The 22,359-nt window shown below is 42.2% G+C and overlaps 1 protein-coding gene across 1 annotated transcript in view; it reads left to right on the forward strand.

The window, feature by feature from the left end:
- Positions 1-22,359, forward strand: part of NLK (nemo like kinase) — a 762,154-nt gene that overhangs the window by 531,175 nt on the left and 208,620 nt on the right. The window contains exons 6-7 of the mRNA XM_069226972.1: positions 15,972-16,181; positions 19,620-19,721. Of these exons, the coding sequence (XP_069083073.1) occupies positions 15,972-16,181; positions 19,620-19,721 (312 nt within the window). The remainder of the gene's footprint in view (positions 1-15,971; positions 16,182-19,619; positions 19,722-22,359) is intronic.

The raw sequence follows: 22,359 nt of genomic DNA on the forward strand, positions 1-22,359 counted from the left end.
GCCAAAAATTGAGCACTTGGCTAAGTGCCTCTTGTCATCCAGTATAAAGATCAAGTGGATGGTTGTTTATATTCCTCTTGAGTAAATACTCTGAACATGGAAGGTTCAAAGCTTGTAATACCTGAAAGGATGAGGAAATATAGTCTCTGTATGGTGACACTCCCAGAGGGACGCTTAGTTCTTGCTAGATCAGGTTATCTAGGGTTCCTTGTGGGCTGTTTTCAATCAACCGCAGGCTTTCAGAAATACTCATCTGGCCATGCTTTGTTTTACGAGACCGAACTGGAAGTGCACATGGAGGTTGAGAGGCAGATTTCGGTAGACAAAAGGTAAATCGATACATAGTGGCTATTAACCTGTCTAAAAGGTCAGATTTCCTTGCTACCATAGTTTATACTCTGAATCAGCTTGGCATTGATGATTTTTAACAAGGGGCATATTGAAAGTAGACCAAATGCAAAATTGAGATAGCTAGCTTTGGCCTTCAGTTGGAGCTTATGCTGGTTATAGATGCCTCTGGTATCAATAGTGAACCAAAGATATTTATATTCATTTGCGTTTGCTAGGGGTTTTTTCTGGTTATACTCCAGGCACTATATTTGTTTTCTTTCCTATTTTGAGTACCTTGGTTTTGTTCAGATTTATATCAAATCTATTGGCAGATGTAAAGGAATGCAGTTTGTTTAGCAATCTTTGAAGTCCTATCTTCATCTTACTCCCTAAGAGTGGATCATCAGCATATAAAAGGTCGAAAACAGTTTCCCACCCAAATTTAGTAGGTGGGCATTTACCTTGTTCAATGTTTCTAGAGGTCTGCAGCTAACAGATCAAAAAAGGAGAGCAGCGTCATAAGGCACCCCTGCTTCTAGCCAGATGAAGGGTATGATCTCATGGAGCACTTTTTTTCTGATGCCTAGTTTTACCTGTAGCCACATGTCGATCTACAGTGTCTGTATCTCCCTGAGTAGCTTCTTCGAGATGTCCAGGTCTCCTAGATTCTGCCACAGAATGTCTCGTGGCATGCTATCAAACGCAGTACCGAAGTCAGCAAAAGTTCAGTTTTGGCTGTGAAAGTCTTCAAACTCTTCTTTGGAATAGATTTGTTTGGTGGTTGACTCATCGCCATTATCTTACTCTGCTTCCATTACCATGATGTTTGCTTCCTCATTTGAGAGAATCTGTTCTTATGTGATAAAGACCTTATTAGGTGAAGCAAGTGTACAAAAGGCTTGCAGGTAGGATACCCAGGACAGTTAATCCATGTTAGCATTGCAGGCTCTTCAATTTCCATTCTCGAGTGGAGAATGGAGGGCCTCTTGATGCATTTTCTTTGCTGTCCAAATTTCCTTTTTGTACTGCTGCCAAAGACTTCTAATTTTGGCTTGTACTCAAAAGCATATGTATTCAAATGCTACATTATTTTAAAGACCGTAATCTTCTCATGAAGTTACAGTTCTCGGTCCAAGTTATAAACTCCATTTAATCATTTAGGGCCTTATTATGACCTTGGCAGATAGGATACTCTGTCACAAACGTGGCGTATATCCTGTCTGCATATTACAAGTTCCATTATAACCTATGGAACTTGTAAAACGGTGGGTGTGATATCCGTTTGTGACAGAGTCTCCCATCCACCATGGTTGTAATTAGGCCCTTAGTCTTCACCTGTATAATTGTAGATTTTTGGGCAAGAAGGCATGGTCCAAGAGGCTAGCTGAAGAAAATAAATCAGTTCACTAAAGATTCTAAAACTTTAGTCCATTGTGCTGTAAAAGAGGACTGTCCTTTACTAGGCAGTGTGTGTGGCCTCGTAATAACTTGTGGGCCCAGGCTCCCAATTAGGGACTCAACACACCTACCAGAGCACTGGCGTTTCTGTAAAGAAGTATCAGCCTCTGTTATGTCTGTGGATAATGCTGATGGATGAGAGACAAATATTTGGTAAAGACTGCAGATTCTCCTTATGCTTCTTTTTATAACTGAATCACTCATTAATCCTGCTTCAACCCCCTCCTCTGCTTGTTGTTGAGGCCAGGAACCACTGGAGCTGACTGCACCTTTCTACCTTACCCTGCTTACTTACTCAGTCCCAGTTCTGGGACTAAACAAGCCCTAATTGATGCTGTATCTGCTCATGCTAAAGCTCACCACTGTCCCTTATTTTAACTTCCTCTCAAATATATTCAGCCTCCCCACTGTGCATTCTCACCAGCACTTCTTCCCTCTGATGAAAGTGCCTCCAGAGCACTTGATGTATAGGTTCAGCATCTTGGCTGTTCCTTCATTAGACATTTCACAACAGACTGACATCTTTAGGGCCACCAATCTACCTTAAAACTTGTATAAAGGGAGACAGAAAATTATCTGTAATTTTTTTTGCAAGAATCTTAAAGGCATCTGTTGGCTTGGCAAGAGAGTGGAGTCCCCTGGATCTTGTTCCCTTAATCATGGGACTGATCAGGTGGCCAGCTGAATTCACCACTGGTGTTTGATCCGATTATTCTCCTCATCTGTTTTATTTTTATTATTTGAAATGTTCTCTGCTGGAACGTTGACTTTGCCACAGCTAAAAGGCTCCAGAGGAACTGACTTTAAACGTTATTTTCCTAAAAGTTTACAAATGAATATCACAAAACAGTCTTACTCCCTATCACCAACAGCACTGTGAAAACATTACTTCATGACTTCCGAAAAGGTAAGTTGCTTTCTTCTCTTTTTCATTAGATCAACAATATTGTAGCGTTACAGCCCCCTTCAAGACCTCTAACACTTGTTAAAGGTCCTATTCCCATGCATATGATGAGCTAGCAGGTGCCTCATAGAATTGGTTCTTATTTCCGGTTCGTGTGAGTAGGAATCTGGAATACACTCAGTGTTTTCAAATCTGTGTTTTTTTCTGAGAAATGTGTCTCAGAATTCATCCTTGTTCTTCAGTATTTGATCTTTCATAGATTGACATGCTTGAATCATTCTCTGTCGTCGAAGTGAGAGTCCCACGGTAACTTAATAAAGCAGTGTAGATATATATGTATATATATATATATATATATATATATATATAGACATACATATATATATATATATATATATATATCACTATCATAGGCTATAATGGCAATGAAAAGGCCAGTTTAATAGCCTCTCCATGTCCTTTTAAAAATAAAAAAAAGGGCCAAACTTGAACTATAATCAGGCGACTGCACCCTCTGGAACACTCCCAACAGAAGCTGAGTCCTTCAGATTTTCTACCGCACGTCGTGTGAAGTTAGTCTCACTGAGCTCTGCTCAGATCTTCAGCTTTTACTTATTTTTGGATCATCCAAGATTATATTTCTTGTTTTATTTCTCTAACCCTGGCACTAATATGTCAGCAGCAGAAAACAAGGTATAAGACTACATAAATATGTCTAACCTTTTCCTCAAAAACTCTCGCATTGTGAGAGATGAGGCTATTATTGTGATTGCAGAATCTTAAATCTGTCACTAATGAGGCCAGTGAGGATTCCTTCACAGGAGAGGTCAGAGGGAGACGTTGTGCCATGCTCCCCAGAAGGTGCGCAGAAAAGCCATAAGAAGACTTACCATGAGCCTTCATAAGGCCCTTCTCACAGAGAGAAAAATGTGAAAAGGGAAAAAAAAAAAACACAATACATTAGACAGATCCTGATAACCTTACAATGGGTCGTCTAAAAACCACCTGTGAAATCTTCATTAACAAGAACTACAATGACCTAGTTGATGACCATGTTGACTATTATTACCTTTTCTATGAAGGGCCTCATCTACGATGACCTCATCTATGACAGTCATCTACAGTGGTCGTCTACGTCAATCATCTACACTGGTCGTCTACGATGGTCATCTACAGTAGTAATCTACAGTGGTCTTCTGGTGGTCATCTACAGTGATCGTCTGTCAGTCATCTACACTGGTCGTATACGACTGTCATCTTCAATGTTCATCTACAGTAGTCGTCGTCGACGGTCATCTACAGTAGTCGTCGTCGACGGTCATTTACAGTAGTCGTCGTCGACGGTCATTTACAGTAGTCGTCGTCGACGGTCATTTACATTTACATTAGTCGTCGTCGACGGTCATTTACAGTAGTCGTTGTCGATGGTCTACAGTACTCGATGACTGCTGTCTACAGTGGTCATCGACGACTGCTGTCTACAGTGGTCATCGACGACTGCTGTCTACAGTGGTCATCGACGACTGCTGTCTACAGTGGTCATCGACGACTGCTGTCTACAGTGGTCATCGACGCCTGCTGTCTACAATGGTCATCGACGACTGCTGTTTGCAGTGGTCATCGTCGACTGCCTCCTCTGTGATGGTCGTCTACGAAAACCTCACCTATGATGGGCATCTGCGACAGCCTCACTTATGATGGTCGTCTACGACGGCCTAATCTACAGTGGCCGTCTACGACGGCCTCATCTATGATAGTTGTCTATGACAGCCTCAGCTATGACGGTTGTCTACAACAGCCTCATCTATGATGGTCATCTATGACAGCCTTATATATTATGGCAGTATCATCTACGATGGTCGTCTACGGTGGCCTCATCTACGATGGTCGTCTACGATGGTCTCATCTACGATGTTCATCTGCGACAGCCTCTTCTGGTGGTTGTCTACTACGACGGCCTTGCCTACAATGACCTAGTCTCCGGAACTACATCTACGATGGCCTCGTCTCTGTATGCTTTGCCGATGACTGCCTTGTCTATGGCTGCATCCTCTACGATGGCCTCGTCTATGACTGCATCCTCTATGACGGACTCGTCTACGGCGAAGGCCTCATCAACAACAAACATTGTCTACATGAGCCTAGTTGTTTACATCCGCCTCGTCAAACTTGATGACAGTACAAATTAAGATGAAAACATGTCAACAAGAACAAAACACAGATAATCCAGGATAATTTTGTGTCAAGCATTAAGGTACTAATATGAGCATCTCTTCAACAGTCAATATATGGAGAGTCAATAAATGGAGCAATCACACAACTCCACACAACTCCACCTCCAACTGTAGAGCATGGGTCAGGTCCATGTAGCTCCAGTACTAGAGCTTCAGAGCATATTACACCCACAACTGGTGGATTCCCCCACCAGATTAATTTTGGTGGTTTCTATACCCTTTGGAGCAAACAACCAAACACTTCCTGCTTCCTGTAGCAAACAAGAAATTAGTTTGTTTTTTTCTTATGATTTTAAATAGAAAATTTGTAAAACCTATTCCAATTGCTGATGTATCCAGTAGGAATTACTATCATGGAAAATCCTGTCATTCTTAATCCCACCTAACCAGCACGGACAGGTTCTCATCTAGGTCCAGACTACTGTACGGGTTGCCAATTAATTGGCAATATGGGGGCAGGTATAGCCACCAGATGTGGTCAGACAGGGCAACATAAATAAAATGTTTGGCAGTAGATGAAGAAAAAAAATAATGCTGCTTTATGGGGGTCAGATGTCAGCATAGATTGTGCTATAGATTAAGCTTCAATAGGATTCCCATAACTGGTCCTTGGATGCTATGGTTCAAGGCCACAACATTTAAAATTTTAGGTACAAATATATCTAATATTTTTATAGAACCATGCCGACGCTCTGTTTGACAAGCATGTTGACGACTCTTTGCAAGCAGTCAAGGCTGACTGTTGACTCTGCACTATCTTTTGGGGCATTGCAATTTCGAAAGAAACATTCTTTAGAGGTACCCAAGAAAAAGACTTTTCCATTGATAAGTATCTGACTCAGTAGCCCTTAGGCTAACTTACCTACACTGACAAACTTCTGGTGCTAATTACACCATCCAGTGGGAAAAACATTTCCAAAAATATTGTCCTCTATAGCAGAAAATAGCATTGGACAAATAAGCCCTGGATCTCGTCGCATATAGATGTTACGCCACCAAAACCTCATCACCATCTCCTTCGGAAGGAAGTGCTAGCTACGCTGACCAAAGGTTCCATAGAGAAAGGCTCACATTCTCAGCAAGGAATAGGCTTCTATTCTTGGTTTTGCCTTATAAACTAGAAAACAGAGGAGTGTTCATCCATCATACACCTCCAGAAATTAACAAGTATTTCCGTAAACAAACCTCTTATGTGGTCCCCTTAAGCTCAGGATTTATATATTTTTGCATTCCCACCCACTCATCAGAGTTCTTCCATTTGGCTTCAAATCAGCTTTTTTCAGGAAGGGTTTCCCCAACTTCGACAACTTGTTGATAAAAGCATCAACGGCATTTCAAGCGTCCAATGCCACAGAGGCTTGCCTAAAGTTGTTTTACAAGCTAAGTCGCCTTGTGAATTATCAGAGATAATCAACTCCTACATTAAAGAACATACTGTCTGTTCAGTTAGCTTTTGGGCATCAGGTCCTCAGCGATCAATATGATCCCTCTTTTACGCCTGAAAATGAATGCCTTACAGGAGCAGCTACAAAAACAATAGATTAAATCAAACAAATCATTTGACCGCCTGGTGAATTTCACATAGGTATGTTGGAAGCTCTAGTCTGGTGGTCTCAGACTACAAATGCTTCCCTGGAAAGCTGGGACAGCCATCTACAGAACCTCTAATTCAAGGAAAGTGGTCTCTGCTCCAGAAGAGCATACATATCACTCACCTAGATCTCAAAGCAATTTGTTTGGTCCCCAAACTTTCCTGCCAATGTAGCAGAGTCTTTGGTGTTAGTTCGCAGGGACAATACCACCAGCATGCAATACATGTATAATGAAAGCTGCACAAGATCTTTGGCGCTGTCCAGGGAAGACCAGGAAAGCTGCAGCCAGCTAACGACACACAGGATGACTCTTCGGGCCGAACATATTCCGTGGACTAGAAATCTCATAGCAGACATGCTAAACAAAACTAGAAACAACCTCCAAGAAGGGGGGTTGATCATTCGACTCTAATTATGATCTTCTCGTTCTGGGGCAAACCAGCTCTGCATCCCTTTGCAACAAACAAAACCTGCAAATGCCAGTTCTATGCAAGTCGGCATCCACATCCAGGATCTTGGAGGAATGCCTTTCGACAGACGGTCCAGGATCTATACCTACCTTTTTCCCCAATACCTTTAATACCAGAGATTCTCACCAAAAGGAAAGCAAAGCAGCGTTGTCTCCTGCTGATAGCCCCCAGGTGGCTGGCTCAGCATTGGTTCGCTGACCATCTCCCGCTATCAGAATACAACCATATTCACCTACCAACATTCTGTAAACCTTTGACGATAATCTAAGGCCAGGCCCTTCATCCTGACCTGACTTCTTTCCTCTTATGCGCACAGCTCCTAAATTCCATCAATTCAGTGATCTCAATATTTCTCAGGACTGCAGGTGTATTCTCTCGAAGTCAAGGAGAAGGCCACGATAAAGAAATGTAAACGTTAATGGAAAGATTTCTGCCTGTGGTGCCAGAAAATCAGACCTACATCCTCTACTAGCATAATCTGGCAAATAACTATCCTATCTTTTCTCAATACTTCAGTCACAGTTGGTACATGGGTCCGTTAAAGTATGGCTTACTGCAATATCAAGATATAGCTGTTCATCACATTTTTTCTTTCTACGCTTGCAGAATCATCAAACAGTTCATGGAAGATTTATTCAGTGTTTTCCCACAGAAAGGGTTTCTACCTCTGACTAGCACCTGAGCATACTTCTATTTCAACTCATGAGTTCATTTATTCAAACCCATTCACAGAGCACACTTCATATTTCTCACATGGAAGATTGTCTTGTTACTAGCGCTCTCCCCATAAAGTAGGGTGTAGGAGATGCTGGCTTTCTCAACTCAAGAGCCTTCTCACAGGCAATTTAGTACTTCTCTGAACCAATCCTCAGATTTATTGCCATGGTTCCTTCATATTTTGCCTCAATGAACCTATAATATTTCAGACTTTTCTCACAAAATCAACATCACCAGCTGAGAGGTCTATTCATACTCTAGGTATCAAGTGATATCTAAAATTTCTACTTACATCGCACTAAACAACTCATGTGAACTGACCAACTGTTGGACTCAGTCACACTCGTAAGGGTGCTCCAGTCACAATGGCAGCCATCGCTGAACTAATTTCAGCTGCAATCCAGTTCTGCCACGCAGATTTTAATGTATGATGTGTGTATATATGTATATATATATATATATATATATGTTCAGTGGCATGTGTAGCTGCAGATACACATGCTGTGCATTATACTTCTGCCGTCTAGTGTTGGGCTCGGAGTGTTACAAGTTGTTTTTCTTTGAAGAAGTGTTTTCGAGTCACGAGATCGAGTGACTCCTCCTCTTCAGTTCCATTGCACATGGGCATCAACTCCATGTTAGATTGTTTTCTTTCCGCTGTCGGGTTCGGACGTGTTTCCTCTCGCTCCGAGATTTCGATTCGGAAAACTTTGAAAACGCTTCCTTTCCGTCGGTATTGTATCGATCGGGTTTACATCTTCCATCGACACATTGGTACTGTCGGAGAAGACAACTCGACTCACCCTTCGGGGCGCGCGCGCCCAACTCGGGCCTAGTCGGGCCGACCGCGTGGAAGCCTCATGGATGGGACTCCATTCCGATTCTGTCCTCGGTGCCACGCCTAATATCCTTGTACAGACCAACATCTTGTCTGTAATCTTTGCCTTTCCCTAGATCTTCGGGAAGAAAATTGTGAGGCCTGTCGATCCTTCCGTTACAAAAAGACTCTTCGAGACAGGAGGGCACGAAGACTCGAGATGGCGTCCAGAAGCACCGAACATCTCGACCTGGAGGAGGAGGAAATCATGCAGACAGCAGTCTCCGTTCAAGGTTCCGACTCTGAACAGGAATCCGAGGAGGACAGACCTGGTCACGGTGGGACAACATGTGAGGACGCCTGCCCCTGTACCCTCGCAAAAACAAAAAGATAAGGCCTTGGGGACGCCACTGCCGGAAGGCCATGGCTCGGCCCGAAAAAAGACTCCCGGTGACCAAACTACCAATTCGGCACCGAAAAAGGCCACACCTCCCAAACCATCGGAGGCAAAAAAAGGCTCTGTGTCCGACTCGAGCAAACACCATTTTCCGGATTCGGAAATCACCCACCGCATCATATTTTTCGATCCCTAAAAAAAAGCCGGCTTCGTAGCCGAAAAGGCCTGCATATACAGAGGAGCATGGACTTTCAAAAGACTAAAAGAAAGCCACAAAACCTCTGAAGAGGAGTATCAAGTACAGCTAATACTTGAAGTTATGGACGAAAGGCAAGCCAAGATTCATATCCATAAGGAGACAGGCAGGATCCTAACAGCACCTCCTCTATAGCCAAAGAGAAAGCTAGCCTTTCGGGAGGAATTGGACACTATGCAGCCTCCAGCTAAAGTGCCAAAGCCGAAGGAGGAACCACCACCTCCTCAATTTTCTCCTCCTCACTCTCCACATCTCCATACCTCTCATCCTACTAGTCCTACACCAGTGCAGTTTACCCACACACTCTTTTGACTCACAACAGGACAATGTAGATGCATGGGATCTTTATGATCCAGATCCCATTCCTAGCGATGACCCAGACAGCTATCCCTCTAAGCCTTCACCACCTGAGGATAGCACAGTGTACACTCAAGTTTTAGCTAGGGCTGCAGCATACCATGGGGTCACCATGCACACTGAACCACTGGAAGAGAATTTTTTGTTTAATACCCTATCCTCCACACATTCAAAATACCAGTGCCTCCCCCCAGATATTCAATGAGCCAGTTAAGGCATGCATAATTACGCCTAGGATAGAGAAAAAGTACAAACATCCTCCCTCTGATCCTGATTACATAACACAAGTACCTCCAGATTCGGTAGTAGTCGGCGCTGCCAGAAAAAGGGCAAACTCCCAGTCATCAGGAGATGCTCCCCCACCCGACAAAGAAAGCAGAAAGTTTGATGCGGCAGGGAAGAGTTGCATCCCAGGCAGCGAATCAGTGAAGGATAGCTAACTCACAAGCACTGTTAGCTAGATGAAAGACATAATTCAGCATCTCCCCAAAGAACAACAGAAGAGGGCACAACAAGTAGTGGAGGAAGGGCAAGCCATTACAAATAATCAAATTCGTTCTGCCCTAGATGCAGCAGACACCGCTGCTAGAAGTGTCAAAACTGCAGTGACAATACGAAGGCATGCATGGCTCAGGTCTTCGGGTTTTAAACCCGAAATACAGCAAGCGGTGTTAAATATGCCATTCAATAAGAAACAACTTTTTGGCCCAGAGGTTGACACAGCCATTGAAAAATTACGCAAAGATTCAGACACCGCAAAAGCAATGGGTGCACTATACTCCACACCATACAGGGGATCCTTTAGGAAACCGCAGTTTCAAGGTGGATTTAGACCACAGACATCAGAACCATCCACATCGCAGGCAAAACCAACCTACCAACCACAATACCAACGAGGTGGTTTTAGGGGCACATATAGGGGGCAGTAGCCCAGAAAATGTCAGACCTTTAAGCAACCTCCACAGCACCCTAAGCAGTGACTTGCCTCATCCCCTTCCACTCCACACCTCTCCTGTGGGGGGAAGACTACAACAGTTCCACGCAAATTGGCAAAACATTACCACAGACAAATGGGTACTATCAATTATCCTCAATGGCTATTGCCTAGAATTGATACAAACTCCCCTAATCATTCCACCAAGGTCACACAAACTATCTACAGAACACATCAATCTGTTACAGGAAGAAGTCCAATCTCTATTACTAAAACAAGCAATAGAGTCTGTACCACAAGCTCAAATAGGGACAGGAGTTTATTCACTATATTTCCTGATTCCCAAAAAAGATGGCACCTTCAGACCAATATTAGATCTCAGGACCCTCAATCTTTACATCCTGTCAGAACATTTTCACATGGTAACTCTACAAGATGTTATACCACTACTCCAAAAACACGATTTCATGGCAACATTAGACCTCAAGGATGTGTATTTTCATATACCCATCCACCCTGTGCACAGAAAATATCTCAGATTTGTCATTCAAGGAAAGCACTATCAGTTCAAAGTGTTACCCTTTGGAATACCAACAGCTCCAAGGGTATTCTCAAAGTGCCTAGCGGTAGTCTCAGCCTACCTAAGAAGACAACATATACATGTCTTTCCATATCTAGACGATTGCCTAATAAAATCAAACAGTCATACGCAGTGTCAAAACCATACGAATTATGTAATACAAACCTTGCACACATGCTAGGGTTCTCAAATTACCAAAAGTCACATCTACAACCGGCACAAATAGAGCAGTATTTGGGTGCAATACTAGATATTTAAAAAGCGCTAGCATGTCCAAATACGCAAAGAATACAAGCATTTCAAAATATACTCACACAGATACAAACAAATCAACGGTACACTGTCAGATTTATCATGAAGATTTTAGGGATGATGGCATCATGTATTGCAATTGTTCCACATGCAAGCCTAAACATGCGGCCCCTACAACAATGCCTTGCACAACAATGGTCACAGGCACACGGTCACCTTCAAGATATAGTGTTGCTAGACCGCCAAACATGCATGTCCCTTCAGTGGTGGAATTCCACAAATCTAAACAAAGGGCGGCCATTTCAAGACCCTGTGCCTCAGACCATAATTACAACAGATGCATCAATGATTGGTTGAGGAGCTCACCTCAAACAGCTACACATAAATCACTTAGAGTTGTTAGCTGTCTTCCTAGCACTCAAAGCTCTTCAGCCTCTTCTCACACAGAAGAATGTCCTTATCAAAATAGGCAACATGACAACCATGTATTACCTAAACAAACAAGGAGGGACACATTCGTCCCAACTCTCCCTTATAGCCCCAAAAATTTGGAAATGGGCAATCCACAACCAAATTCACCTGTTAGCACAATACATTCCAGGGATACACAACCAATTGGCAGATATTCTCAGCAGAAATCACCAACAAACACACAAATGAGAGATTCACCCTCAAGTACTTCAAAAATACTTTCAATAATGGGAACACCAAACATAGATCTGTCCGCCACAAGCGAAAACGCCAAATGCCAAAACTTCGCATCCAGACACCCACATCTTCTATCCAAGGGCAATGCTCTAAGAATCAATTGGTCAGGGATATTTGCTTAATCTTTTCCCCCTCTCCCACTCATTCCGTTTCTAGTAAACAAGTTGCGTCAAAACTCACTCAATTTGATACTCATAGCACCAACGTGGGCCCGCCAACCGTGGTACACAACATTGTTAGACCTGTCAGTAGTACCACACTCCAAACTCCCAAACCGACCAGATCTCTTGATGCAAAACAAAGGACAAATCAGGCACCCAAATCCCAAAACACTCAATCTAGCGATTTGGCTCCTGAGGTCATAGAATTTGGATATTTACAACTCCCATCAGAATGTATGGAGGTTATTAAGCAAGCAAGAAAACCCAATCCTAGGCAGTGCTATGCTAACAAATGGAAAAGGTTTGTATATTACGGTCAATCTAAACAAATTGCCCCTCTGACAGCATCAATACAAGATATTGTATGCTATTTACTTCATTTACAGAAATCAAATTTAGCATTCTCTTCCATAAAAATACATCTTACTGCAATTTCAGCATATTTACAAAATATTCAACACAGCTCCTTATTTAGAGTTCCTGTTATTAAAGCTTTCATGGAAGGTTTAAAATGCATCATTCCACCCAGGACACCTCCAGTTCCCTCTTGGAATTTAAATATAGTGCTTACACGACTTATGGGCCCACCATTTGAACCTGTGCACTCATGTCAAATGCAATTCTTAACATGGAAGGTTGCCTTCCCAGTCGCAATTACGTCTTTACGAAGAGTAAGCGAATTACAAGCCTTTACTAATGAAGAACCGTTCTTCCAGGTACACAAGCATAAAGTTGTACTAAGAACAAACCCCAAATTGTTGCCAAAAGTCGTCTCGCCTTTCCATATAAATCAAACAGTGGAACTGCCAGTTTTCTTCCCACAGCCAGATTCTGTGGCAGAAAGAGCTCTACATACATTAGACATTAAAAGAGCTCTAATGTACTATATCAACAGAACAAAACCATTCAGAAAGACTAAACAACTGTTTGTAGCTTTCCAAAAACCTCACACAGGTAACCCCATATCAAAGCAAGGGTTGGCAAGATGGATTGTAGGATGCATCCAAACATGCTATGTTAAAGCCAAAAGACAACTCTTAGTTACTCCTAAAGCACATTCTACAAGAAAAAAAGGTGCTACAATGGCTTTTTTTTAGGAAATATACCAATGACTGAAATATGCAAAGCAGTTACTTGGTCAACACCACATGTACTCACTAAACACTACTGTGTAGATGTCTTAGCAAGACAACAAGCCACAGTAGGTCAAGCTGTACTCAAAACATTATTTCAAACAACTTCAACTCCTACAGGCTAACCACTGCTTTTATGGGAGAACAAACTGCTTTGTAGTCTATGCACAGCATGTGTATCTGCAGCTACACATGCCACCGAACGGAAACTGTCACTTACCCAGTGTACATCTGTTCGTGGCATGTTCCGCTGCAGATTCACATGCACCCTCCCACCTCCCCGGGAGCCTGTAGTCGTTTAAGTTAAAAACATTTGTACATATGTATATATATAAAAAGAAGAAATGTCCTGACAAGCGTGTTATGGCGCACTTATTTCTCCGGTGGTGCTGGTTGAAGGCAGGACGTCCGTATTTCAAAAGAAGGGATTTCTCTTTCTACTTTGTCAAGAGAAAAAAACGCACTCCGTCGTTGTGCAAATAATGATTAAACTTTTATTCCATTTGTGAGATTACAAACAAACAAGACAGGAATCCCCTGACGCGTTTCGGTCACACCGGACCTTGTTCACAGGGCTTAATGGTTTCCAATCAAAGCAGACTCTTCCCTATTAGCGGCACATGACTACTGCCACAGCATCGCTCTGAGGCGGCACTCTTGGGTCCAACTCGCATCCCTCAAGCCAGAGAATACTAAATCTACTATTCTTCGGCTCTACTTTATTTGGAAGCCACACGACGGATGATGAGATGACACGCATGAAGGCCAAAATAGAGACTCTTAAGGCAGTAGGCTTCGAAAAACCCAAAGAAAAATGACAATTTTCCAGCCCTGTCAGCGCCATTTCTGGACTCAGAGGGTTCAAACCCCTCAGTGGTATCTGGGTCGCTGACAATCCCAGGACCAATGACGCTATCAGTAACACCAACGGAAGCAGCTTAGGATGAAGATTCACCCAGGACCCTCCTCAGTGTGGCAAACAACCATCGGGATCAAAACCCTGAAGTATTACTTCTTCCTCTTCTGTTACCCACTCTGTTGGGGAAGGCATTTCTCACTATCTGGCACAGTGGCAAAACATAGCAAAAGACGCCTGGGTTCTGAATATTGTGCAAAATGGGTATTGTCTCAAATTCACCGGCCCTCCACCGTCCATACTGTAGGAAAGTAGCATCTTTCTAGCATAGTTACCCACACTTTTTGACTGGTGTCAGTGTGATTAGACTGTCATACACTGGGATCCTGCTAATCAGGACCCCAGTGTCCGTGCTGTCTCTAAATTTGGTTGTTTGGTAACTTTTACACCCCAAAATTGGCATACCGGTGCACATGTGTAAGGCCCTAGTATATGGTACTTGGCTATCCAGAGCATTGGTACACCAGGGGTCTGCCTTGTGCTGCAGCATGTATTATGCCACCCATGGAAGCCCATAGTCCTTTCATACCTTACGCAAGACCCTTTTAAACCTATTCATAAGGCATCCCTGCAACATCTTTCTTGGAAAACAGCTTTCCTTGTTGCAAAAACATCAGCCTGTAGGGTTGGTGAGATCCAGGCATTATGTTCTCACAAATGATAGTCTTTCACTCTAATAAAGTTTGAGGACTCACCCGAAATTGCTCCCTAAAATTATTTAGGATTTCTACATAAATCTAACCATCTGCTTACCAACATTCTTTCAGAATCCCTCAACTCCAGCTAAAAGAGCACTTCATTCCCTAGATGTGAGGATAGTCTTGAAGTTTTGTCGACATCCTCAGATCAAACCAATTGTTTATCAATTCTGGTCCGGTCTGCACAGTGTTAGTCACATCTAAATAGTCCACCTCCCGATGGATAATTTCCTGTATCCTCCTTTGCTATCAAAAAGCTAACAAGATACTAACAGGTATACCAAAAGTTCACTCCACTAGCGGTAAAGCAGCTACTGTGGCTTTAATGAGGAATTGCGCCATAGTGAATATTTGCAAGGCAGTCACATGGAGATCTGTACACACATTCACCAAGCACTACTGTCAGAACCATGATGCTAGAGCAGATGCTTAAGTAGGATTGGCCTCTCATTAATCTTTTTGCTTATTGGCTATCTCACTCATTCCTCTATCTTATCCACCGCTCCTTGTAAGTATGGGCTTGCTACTCTACTCAGTGCTTATGACTATCAATGGAGATCCCCTACGAGAGGAGAAACATTTTGTTACCTGTAACTCCAGTTCTCTTGTAGTCATAAGCAACCCTCCCGGTCATCTGAAAATGTCTGTCAACAGTATATGCTCATTAAAAAAATAAAAAAGAACACACAACCCTAAAATAAGCCAGACCTATTGGATTCGTCACTCGTTGCTTTTTCTCGAATGTAGTAGTTTTATGAGTGAAATGACTATGCTTACTTTCAGTACATAGTCTGACTTTATTCACAACCCCAATATGTAATGCTTTAATAGCAAGAAAAATCATGAATAAATTGTTACCATCTAGAGGCTCAGCATGCTAGAGAGAACAAGCTATTTTGGCCAGTGTAATGTTTTTCAACTGCTCTTTCTGAGTATCAGTCTGACTTTACATTCCCTATAAAACATTCCTTTTATTGTGCTTGCAGTCTGTATTTCAGTATATATTGTAGTGAATAATCCACTTGTTTTAACTTATGCTTCATTAATCTACATTTAGATTTGCGATTTTGGATTGGCAAGGCTAGAAGAACTTGATGAATCCCGTCACATGACTCAGGAAGTTGTCACTCAGTATTATCGAGCTCCAGAAATCCTGATGGGTAGTCGTCATTACACCAGTGCTATTGACATTTGGTCTGTAGGCTGCATCTTTGCAGAACTGCTTGGACGGAGAATATTGTTTCAAGCACAGAGCCCCATTCAACAGGTAACTATTACTTCTTTTGCTCCAGTTTTGCAGGATACAGTAAAGATAAATTTCTGTGTCATTTAACATAAGAAAAATATACTTTTTGTTGGCATTCTGATCTGATCCATTTTAAGATTATGGTGCATAGCGGGACCTTGAATGACCTACGTATGTGTATTTAAATAGTACAAAGCTAGTTGCAAAGCAGCAGAGGGCTGTACGGTAGGATGGTGATAGTGTATCTCGTAGGGGGGCTAATGCCAGCGGGCACGTTACAGTATGTGAAGTAGAGGGAATGGTGAGGTTATAAGAGGGTAATGGTTACATGATGAGCCTTAGTTGTTTTGAGCTTGCTTTCTTGAATTCTGCAGTGACCTAAACATGGCAGAGGTTGAGGTGTAATAGAAGCTGCAAAGCCAGAGATTTACTATAGTCCGTAAAACAGAAATTACATCAAATTATTGCTTTCTTTAGGAGGCACGTATTTCAGTTTAAATTGAACTTCAATATTTCGATCTTGACCCTTGCCTTTCTCCAGTTTCTCTTTATGCATCTCCTTCCTTTTTGGATTTACCTCCTCTATATCCCCTTACTTTCTTCTTGACCCTTCACTTTCTATTTCACACACCAGTATCTCTGTACATGTCTAACTCTTCTTTGTATCTTCCACAGCGCCTTGAGACCCTTACGGGTGTTTAGTTGCGCTCTTTAAATCCTGATTTGATTTGCTACGCTACAGTCTACTTTCACCACTGTTCTCCCGTCTACCTGTCTATTGCTGCTTTCTGTCTCTTCGCCTCTGCTTCCCTGCTTTGCCTTTCCGTTTATCTCTCCACTCCTGACTTCATTAAGGTCTGGGTTTAGCCAATATATTTTGATTTTAATAAAATTATTTCTACATCAGAGGCTCTTCATGGATATCCATAAACACTTTGAAATGTCTCCCACTGTCTGCGCGGACCCGGAGCATTGTACCATAGGTATGTTGTTAATAGAATATAGTTCAGGAAGTCAAAGTTAATTTGCCTATTGGATGAAAAGCACTCTGTCACAGCCTATCAGAAGTAACTTTGTTTGTGGAATACCCAAACAGCTTTAACTTCACAACGTTTTATAACTACATTGCAAAAGGTTTGGTGCAAAGACAGGTTAAAAATGTGAAATAAGCGAGACAAAAGCTAACCTGATAGACTTCTATTACATACAGGGTGGAAAGGAATCCTGTCCTTTTACCTTTTTCACTTGGTATTTTTTAACAACCTTTTGTTGAGTGGGTTCGTTTTTTTTTTAACCAAATTTAGGGCATTATTGTCTTCTGAAAATGCTTTCTCTTTTTCAGGAGTGTCTGTTCTGCACAGCACACAAACCATAATAAAGTGAACTCACAAAACCAGAAAATTCCTACACCAGTTTAGTAAAATAGAGTAAAATATACATTATTTGACACCAGAACAATAAAAATCTGAACAATAGAAACGGAACTATGTAATTTCAAAGATTCAAGTAGGTGCTCCTAAAAACACAAAGCACCACTTGCGATTATCTGCTCATGCAAGAGCAAGTGAAAGTCACAAGTTCAAGCTGACTGTGATGGAGTGCGGGCTGGAAAGAGGAACCATGTTAGTTCAGCTGAAAAAGTAACCTTCTCAAAGTCCATTGAGAAGAGTCCAGTTTGCGGTGGAGGCTGCAAGAAGCTCAACGCTGTAGCGCAAAGAAAATATCGGGCATCATGGACGGTCATCGCTGTAGTGCAAAGACCCTGTTAGGTGTTGCAAAAGGTGGTTTCTGGAGCTTCACATAGGCGGTCACCATGTGCTATCAATGCTGTAGTGAGAAGGGCAGATCTTGCATTGCCAGTCATTGTTGGCAGTCACTGTCAGCAACAAGTCAGGCTCACCTGAGCTTAGCTTTAGCTATCGGTGCAGGCAGCAAGATCTTGGCGCGAACAGGCCAGTTCGCGAAGTGCTCAAAATTTAAGGATTTCTTATTTGTCTTCAGAGTACTGCACTCAGATGCAACCCAAGACCCCAGGTCCTTGGGATGCCTCTCTTGGGGATCAGGAACTCACTCTTGCAGATCACTGACTCACTTTTGCAGAGGTCAGCAGGGTTCAGGCAGATCTAGTTGCAGGTCTAGAGAGGTCTAGTTGTAGCAGGTCAGCTGGGCAGCTGCAGGGAGATCTCTGGAACGTATGTCCCGGTAGCTCTGAACAGGACATCAGTCAGGTGACCCTTAGTCACTTCAGGTATCCTGGGATGAAGGGAGCAGGTTCAATCTTCCTTCTGACAGCAGGGCAGTCCCCTGGCAGCAGGACATACCTTCTTCTGTAGTATCCACAGATCCAGGAGTGTACTGAATAGTTGGTCTGAGGGGATTTGGTTTTATACCTGGTTCCAGCTTTAAAGTGGAATAAACTTCTGGAGTTTCTTCCTTCAGAAGTGTCAGGGATTCCCTGCCTCTCCGCCCTGGTCCCAGGATGCCTGGAATCACAAAAGGCTAGTGTGAAGTTCTTTGTGTGTGTGCTGAGGCAGCTCCTTTACGATCAAGTGTGGTAGGTGACAGCTCTGCCCCTACCATCTTGTCAGGATGCTCCATTCTGTCAACATCCGGTCACTCTTTCTGATACAGTCTGGAAGGAATACACAAAGACCAACTACACCTAGTCATGTGACCCAGGATACAGGCTGCTGGCACTAAATGCTTAGGACAAGAAACTTTCTAAAAGTGGAATTTTCAGAATTGTGACTTACAATCCAGCGTTACCATTAAGGAGTGTTTTAAATTACAGTTCATTAGACACCAGACATGACGGTTCTTAATGTTCCTAAACAAAAGGTATCACTAAATGTAACAAGTGATACTTGTTATCCTATGGGAGAGGTAGGCCTTAGACTAGTGAAAAACTACCAGGGCAAAAGTACATAACCACATTTTTAAATCCACTGCACCCTGCCATGTGTGCCTTTTAGGCCCTATGTTATATGTATTAAAAAGGAAGTTCTAGCCAGTTGGGTGGACACCAATTTTACCATGCTTAAAGGACAGAGCGCAAGCACTTTATCACTGATAAGCACTTGGAGGTCAACAATGAATTTCAGAAAAACAAGAGGGATGTGAAGGCAAAGTGTTTCAGGGGGATCCTGCAGAGAGGGCAAAGTCCTACAAGGTACTTTCTGATTTTCAATGACTCAGTTCAGTTCTCTCCCAACATTTAAGAATACCTCTCCAGCAGAAAGGTTCCTACATACTTTAGATGTGGGGAATAACACATTTCTGCCTTAAACAATTAATTCGTAGATGCACACAATAGTTAATTAAACTGGGAAATAGAAATGAATGTTAAATTGCAGCCCTTAGGAATGTCTAAACAGGTGTATTAATTACCGTATTAAAATAAATTATTAATATGTATGTGATAGGAATGTGATGGTTATGCAGAATTTATGTTTCATACAGTTGGACTTGATTACCGACCTGTTGGGAACGCCATCACTGGAAGCAATGAGAACAGCTTGTGAAGGGGCCAAGGCGCACATACTCCGGGGTCCTCATAAACAGGTACCTATTTAGATATGGTAAACTTATTTATGTGAATAAATTATATTCTGAGCACTTCCACGTACCAGTTTAAACGAATATTTGATAACAACTGTATCGTTTCAAATGCTCTGCACTTTCATTTTCTGCCGTTTGTTGTTCTGATGCTTTGAGAGACTGCACCTCTTTTAGCAACCACTACAAGACTGACGTAAGATAGAATTTGAGTGTGAGATATGGGGATTCCCAAAATATTTGACGACAGGTAGGAAGACTTAAGGCGCATAATCGTCATCTATTTATTACAAGCATGTACCCATGAGCGTCCATACGCTGAGGTTTAACACTTATTTAGAAATACTATAACATTTAGAGGTAGGGCAACTGTTTGTTCTCCTTATATGTCTGCAAAAATAATTTTGGGTATTCATCAGGTGTGGAATCTGAGGTTAGAAGAGTATATCTAAAAACCGTTTTGTTACCAAAGGTAAGTACATTTTTTTAAGCTTTCATGTTAAAGTAGGTACAATATAATTTATTTAGGTACAGTTCGCCCTCGGTTGTACATCTGAAAATCTGCAGAAAACCCCGTTGAGCTATCTAGTCAATAAGACAAATAATCAGGATCAATTTGGATCATCCCAAGAGAAAAATACATCTAACATTGTACCTGAGGGTTGAGGCGGCTTCAAATTGGCCAGCCCTAGCTTTCAATTAAATTGGCCATGCTTGGTTGCTCAAATATGAAAAGAATTAAAGGTACTGTTAAACAATCATAGACAAAAGCAGTACAAAGGGCCAGGCAATTGAACATAATTATTTCAGTGTTACTGCACTGCCATTTGACTCTCCAGTGCTGGTAAATTAGACTTTCCAGTGTCAGAGTGCAATATACTGTTAGGGCAGTGGATCTTTCATATATTCACATTCTTGAATTATTCTTAGCTGTCAGACTGGAAGTTCTTAGTAGTCACTGTTAACATCGGAGTGTACACTATAGCCTTAGAACCCGCCGTAGCGGCCTCTACCGGCTATTAAAGGCCCGCTCCCGAGTTAAATGCCCGAGCCGAAGGCGAGGGCATTTAACAAGGGAAAGGGCCTTTAATAGCCGGTAGAGCCCGCTATGGCGGGTTCTAAGGCTATTAGAACATTCTGCCACTCGGGGCAGAATGTTCTCTTAAAAAAAACAAATTGCTCACGGAGCCCGAGGGGATTAGAATCCCCTCGGGCCCGTGAGGCTTTGTTCACAGCTGCTGCTGTGAACAAAGCGAACATTGGAATGTTGGCGCTGCGGGCTTTTACCGGCCAGTAAAAGCCCGCAGCACTCCATTGTTTTCAATGGAGCTGCCAACTTCCAATGTTCTAATTAACATTGGAAGCAGTCATAAATTACATGCCGTCTGTCAATCTCATGTGACCAGGACTTGGGCAATTCAGGGGACAGGACCCAGAGCTCTAACCCTGGCAGAGGATTACATCTGCCTGATCTGAAACTACAAGAAAGATTAAATGGATTATATGCATACCACATGCTTTTATTGATTACATCATTTGGCACCTTTTGTGACAAATAAACCTTTGGTGCTCTATCTCCATTTAATCTTTGAAAGTATTATTATTGACAGAATCTGATAAATCTTTGCATGAACTCTGTTACCATTTTGGAGTATGCCATTTACTGTATTTATGTAATTTTCCTTGTTTTTGGTCCTGATGCTCATCAATACAGTGGTTCCTGACAGAAAATCTATGTTTAACCCATATAAATCTTGCTGAAAAAAAGAAAGATTTAAATGGATTATCTGCATACCAAATGCTTTTAATAATTACATAATTTGCGTAATCCTGAGGAGTGTGACGTGTTTCACTTTGTCAGGAAGAATAGGTGGAGATTTCCTTTGCTGGCATTTAGAAGCAGGCATTAAAACCCTCCTCAGAGACCTCAAAGCAGAAAAGCTATGTGATGGGCTAGATAGACCCTCTCAGTGTGCAAATAAGGGTCAGATTTCTGGTCAGCCACTTTTTTCCAGCGGAAAAGTCAGGCTTGCAAGGAGCATCCCCATAAATCAAAGAGATCTGTGTCTCCAACTCTGATTTCTTTCTAGAGAAATCAGATGTGTGTTTGCTAATGTGCTACAAACTGTCAACGCTGATGACAACAAAGACCTTGACTGTACTGTGAGTACAATGGTCTGCACCGTTGATGAGGGGCCATCATTGAAATAGTTATTGAGAGAGAAGGCCTCTCCACATGCACCTGACAGTCACGCCATCAAGAGCACTGCCGTCAACCGCATCAAACCAGTCATTGATGAAAGTTAATTTATTGACCACAATAGCGCTATTGACGATGCTCTCAACTTCTGTGCCTAAAGTTCTGTCTTTGACGGTCCACTCATTGATGATGATATCTACAACAGTGGTATCCTTGCTGTGTTATCAGCATCCTAAATCTCACATTACCCTCTATCATGCTGCTTCAGTTGATAATAAGCTCTCCAGTCCCACGTCAAAGAAAATCTTATATGGTGCATCTTCAGGAAAAGGAGGTTATATGGAGGAGGATCAGGATCTGGCTCAGATTGAAGCCTTATTTGACGGTGATGATCAGGGTGAGGATAAAGGCGCTACTAACCCAGCTGATATTCATATTTAGTAT

Source organism: Pleurodeles waltl, chromosome 3_2 (genome assembly GCF_031143425.1).
Source record: "Pleurodeles waltl isolate 20211129_DDA chromosome 3_2, aPleWal1.hap1.20221129, whole genome shotgun sequence".
Classification (NCBI taxonomy): Eukaryota; Metazoa; Chordata; class Amphibia; order Caudata; family Salamandridae; genus Pleurodeles; species Pleurodeles waltl.